We start from the raw sequence: 4,400 nt of genomic DNA, 5'->3' as shown, positions 1-4,400 counted from the left end.
TAGGATATTAGTAAACAAGCATCTTAACGAACTTGAACCAAGCTTATGCTTATTTAGGCTCATTAGACAAAAAAAAGAGCCAATCTCGAGCCCAAACCAAGCCTATATAATTCTTCATATGCTCGAGCCGAGCTCCATACAAAACAGCTCGAATCAAGTCGAGCTCAAGCCCCTCATAACTTACACTAGCCCGAGCCGAGTCTGTTTAAGATCATGCTCGATTCGTTTACACCCCTAGACAAAGCAAATAGTTCATTTAAAAAAAAAACTTTTGTTGTTGATGATTATCAATCCCCTTCCATTTATCATGTTGATCATACTACTTCCATTCTTAAATATGTTCCACGGCCACACCTATAACTGATGTTGTTGATACATCATCATCCTGACCGTCTGCCCGACCCGAGACAAGCGACCATCCAAACAGAAAATATTATTATTCTTAATATTTTTCTTATCTATAAATAAAAAGTTATAATACGAATTCCAAACACAAATCTACATTTCCAACAAATTTTTTTTCGAAATGAAACAAAAAATATGATTTATCAAAATTTATATTGTTAAGTTCGCAGTTGATACCATTAGCCCGCAGAGAGGATAGTGCGGATTGATGATCCATACCGCAGAATGACATAAAATTATGAAAATGCTCATAACATGTAACTGTTATAATTTACAAAAGAAAAATGGATGTGCAAATGACCCTCTCGTTGATCATTTTCTAAAAGACCATTTTTTTTTTCTATTTTTTTGTCACTAAGGGTGTAGTTTGGTATTTTAGATAATTTCTCTTTTTTTATATCTTAGCAACCAAATTTTGATTAGTAATTTTTAGACTAATTTATGTATATAAAATTTACAAGTTGAGCCAAGCCAAAAGAGTAGCAGCCAAGCCAAGGTGGTGTCCAATTGCCGTTAGTAGTCTTCCCTACAACAAACTGCCTTCAAAAACTTGGCGTTCAATTCTTCTTTGGGCGCAAAAGCGCAATTGTATTCGTCAGTGTGAATGCGTGCATCACCAACGTGTCAGCCCCTCCTCTCTACCAAACCATTTTTTTTCTTCCGATTTTGAATTAGGGTTTCTCTCGATCTCGATTCAATCAAGGCCCACAGACACAGTATCGAATCCCAATCGAATCGAATCAACAACCCAGCCGTTACGGAATCATTACTCCATATTTCAAACACCGATTCTATCTCCCCCATTAAATTCATCGCTACATTCAATTCGTCAATTTCCTTCTTGCTTTTCTCGCCCTTTCAGGTGATTCTTCTTTTCATGGAATTCAAATCTTCGCTTCACTTTTTGATCAAATGCCTGCTTTCAGTTTTAATCGGCTACATTCGTTCAAATCGAGTCAGTTCGTCGTTTTCTGTAGTTTTAGAACTGTGTTTACTTCCGTCTATGATTTGATGTATGAGATCAAAGCTTATAAGAGCATCTGTTGCTATACTCTGTGTTTTAGTGACTGTATATGTCTGGCGTTTAATGTTAGCTAGGGTTTATTTTGTAACGATTATGTCTTCGTTTTCAGGAGAAGGGATTAAATATATCACTTTTTCTTTTGTTTGACTCTTGGATGCGAAGATGAAACCAGATATTTTGGAGGTTCAACCGCAAGAACTTACGTTCTTATGTAAGCTGATTTCTCTCTTTCCCTCTCTGTATCTTTTTTTTTTGTCTGATTCGTTTGATTAGATGACAATTCTGCTAGAAGTGATAGTTAAGTGAAATGAAGCTCAATTTGATAAAAAGATAGTAGAGCTATGGATAATCGCGAGAAACCACATTAGTAACCCTGACAAAATAATAGACAACTTGTGATTTTCATGCCTTTACCCTTGTATCTACTAAGCCAATTGCTGTCAAAAGGGAAAGGTATAATCTGTACACCTTGCTTTGTTGAGGTTTGAGTACTTGAATGCAAGCAAAGTGACTTATCCTAACAACAAAACAAGAGTCAGTAAGTTGATGGGTGAGGTACCTGTAATTTCCAACATCCCCACCCCATAGATGTATATACACCCACAGATGTACATATGTATTTTTTGGATGTGTTTAGAAAGTAAAGTATACAAGCATGCACATTATTGCATATTTGTAAACATGCAACTAACTATTTCCAATGGTATCCCATGTTTCACTCCAGTTGAACTGAAGAAACAAAGCACATGTTCTATTCAAATGATCAATAAAACCGATCACCATGTTGCTTTCAAGGTGCTGGCAGTTTTCCATGTTTCAAAATTTTCAAACCTTGTAATCCTTTTTAAACTTGAATAGCAGCATAGTTAACCATTTGGTTAACATTTTGCAGATCAAGACTACTAATCCAAAGAAATATTGTGTCAGACCAAATACTGGAGTTATTGATCCACATTCAGCATGTGAATTTTCAGGTATAAGCTTGTTTCTTGAAAGTTTTGAAATATTTTTTGCTTAAAAAGTCTCCTGAATTACTTTTTGTTCAAAATGCAGTTACTATGCAAGCACCAAAGGTAGCTCCTCCAGACATGATATGCAGGGACAAATTCTTAGTTCAAAGTACATATGTCCCAGAGGGAACAAAGGAGGAAGATGTCACCTCTAACATGGTTGGTTTTTTTCTGAAAAGGTTTTAAGTTCTTTTTTTAATAGTAATTTGACTAATTTCTTTATCTGATTTATAAATCTTGACAGTTTGTTAGAGATGGTAAAGTTGTTGATGAAAAGAGGCTTAAAGTGATCCTCATATCTCCACCAGACTCACCTGAATCATCACCAATCAATGAAACATTAAAGATTGTGCAAAAAGATGATGACAGAGAAGTGAAAGATGAAATTGTTCAAAAACATACCTCTCATTCCAAGGTAATAGTTTTTGTATTCAGTAGTCGAAGAGAGAATTGAATGAATAATTAGTTTCTAACTTATGTCAGGTTGATGAGGGCATGGAAATGTCCAAAGGAGATGCTAAAAATGTAGAGGTAATAAAGAAAGAAGAACCTATGAAAAGGAAAGAAGAAGTTGTAAAAAGGAATGAAGAACCTGTTAAAAAGAAAGAAGAAGTTGTAAAAAAGAATGAAGATTATGTAATACAGAACAGAGATTTTATAAAAAGAAATGAGGAATCTGTGCAGATGAATGATATGGAAGTGCTGAGATTAGCTAAAGCTGTTGAAGAGATGAAGTCAATAGTCAAAGGACTCGAATCAAATCTTACCGAGGTCAGTTTTTTTTCTTATAATTTTTAGCTTTATTTTACTTTGATGTTTTTGTATTAAATTAATCAAGTGTTGTGTTGATTTCCTCAGGCTAAAGCAACTATTTTACATTTAACAGAAGAAAAAAGATCGGCTGCTCAAGAGAAACACTTCTTACAGGGAGAATTGGTAAATCCATTTTTATTATTCTTGGAACTAAATTATTTATAACTTGTATGAGGTTTTTGTTATGCTAAATCTGTTGATATTGAAGATTTTTACCAAGTAAACCCTTGATTTATTAAACAATAGAGAGAAAAAAAATGTGAGAATATCATGAAACAACACAAGATTCATTTAACATGTGATTATTGCATTGGTATTAATCGTTTAAACTGTTGAATTTTTGTTTGCCTAAAAGTGACAGCATATAGTCTTGTTAGTAAATGACTGATATACCCTTGTTGATGCAGGATTTGCTGAGAAGTAAGAGACATAGGGCACAGGTGGGATTTCCATTGCTGTTTGTCTTTATGGTGGCACTTGTGAGCCTTTATTTCGGGTACCTGTTGCACCCCTAGTGCCTTTCTTTTTCTTATGTTTATAAGCTACATCCTACTACTACTACTACTACTACTACTAGTGTCTATATGCCCCCAACTTCTCTCAATAAAGTCTCTACTACTGCTAAAACTCTTGTGTCCATATAGTTTTGAGGGTCATTTTGGTCTTTTGGTATTGGTTGGTGTTCTTATAGGAGAATATATAATATGATGATATGTAGACGTGATGAGAATTAGAGACATGATCTCTTTTGTTTCTGCTTAAGTTCGTTTAGTAGTCCAAACTAATTGGAGACCGAGTAATGGTTGTTTTAATGTTTACTTGTTCTCGTTTTGTGCTTATATGATTATATGATGTTATAAAATAAAATGTGAAATAGGATCTAATGAATGTGGGATCTTTGAAATCAATGATGGATTGTGTTTTGGCTCTATTTGGCAGACTAGATGATAACTTAGCTTATGAGTTAATATTGTTTGGTAAAAAATAGCTTATAAGCTAGATTGCAATGTAAAATGACATAAATGAAATATTTAGATATATAACGTAAAGAAAAAAAGGAATAGATATAAATAAAGACATATTTGGAATGTTTTTGAAAAAGCTCCGTAATCTTATCGAAAACTATCTCAAATAGCTTTATCAAAAGT

At 33.9% G+C, this 4,400-nt stretch overlaps 1 protein-coding gene across 1 annotated transcript; it reads left to right on the top strand.

The window, feature by feature from the left end:
- The first annotated feature begins 943 nt into the window (after window positions 1-943).
- On the top strand, window positions 944-4,064 carry LOC145052745 (vesicle-associated protein 1-2-like). The gene is made up of 9 exons (XM_079000615.1): window positions 944-1,267; window positions 1,539-1,640; window positions 2,154-2,224; window positions 2,322-2,403; window positions 2,483-2,598; window positions 2,684-2,854; window positions 2,923-3,210; window positions 3,298-3,375; window positions 3,660-4,064. Exons 2-9 carry the CDS (start codon window positions 1,592-1,594, stop codon window positions 3,765-3,767), a joined length of 963 nt encoding a protein of 320 aa, XP_078856741.1. The 5' UTR covers window positions 944-1,267; window positions 1,539-1,591; the 3' UTR covers window positions 3,768-4,064.
- The last annotated feature ends 336 nt before the right edge of the window (window positions 4,065-4,400 follow it).

This window comes from Lactuca serriola, chromosome 5, assembly GCF_051521515.1.
Source record: "Lactuca serriola cultivar US96UC23 chromosome 5, Lser_US96UC23_V15, whole genome shotgun sequence".
In the NCBI taxonomy this organism is placed as follows: Eukaryota; Viridiplantae; Streptophyta; class Magnoliopsida; order Asterales; family Asteraceae; genus Lactuca; species Lactuca serriola.
This window is presented reverse-complemented; position numbering and strand designations above follow the sequence as displayed.

Excerpts from the sequence above, each read along its gene's own strand:
- LOC145052745 (XM_079000615.1), top strand. The coding sequence starts at position 1,592 with ATGAAACCAGATATTTTGGAGGTTCAACCGCAAGAACTTACGTTCTTA. Across the intron at positions 2,855-2,922 it reads AACATACCTCTCATTCCAAG|GTTGATGAGGGCATGGAAAT; the intron begins GTAATAGTTTTT and ends AACTTATGTCAG. Across the intron at positions 3,211-3,297 it reads TCGAATCAAATCTTACCGAG|GCTAAAGCAACTATTTTACA; the intron begins GTCAGTTTTTTT and ends TGATTTCCTCAG.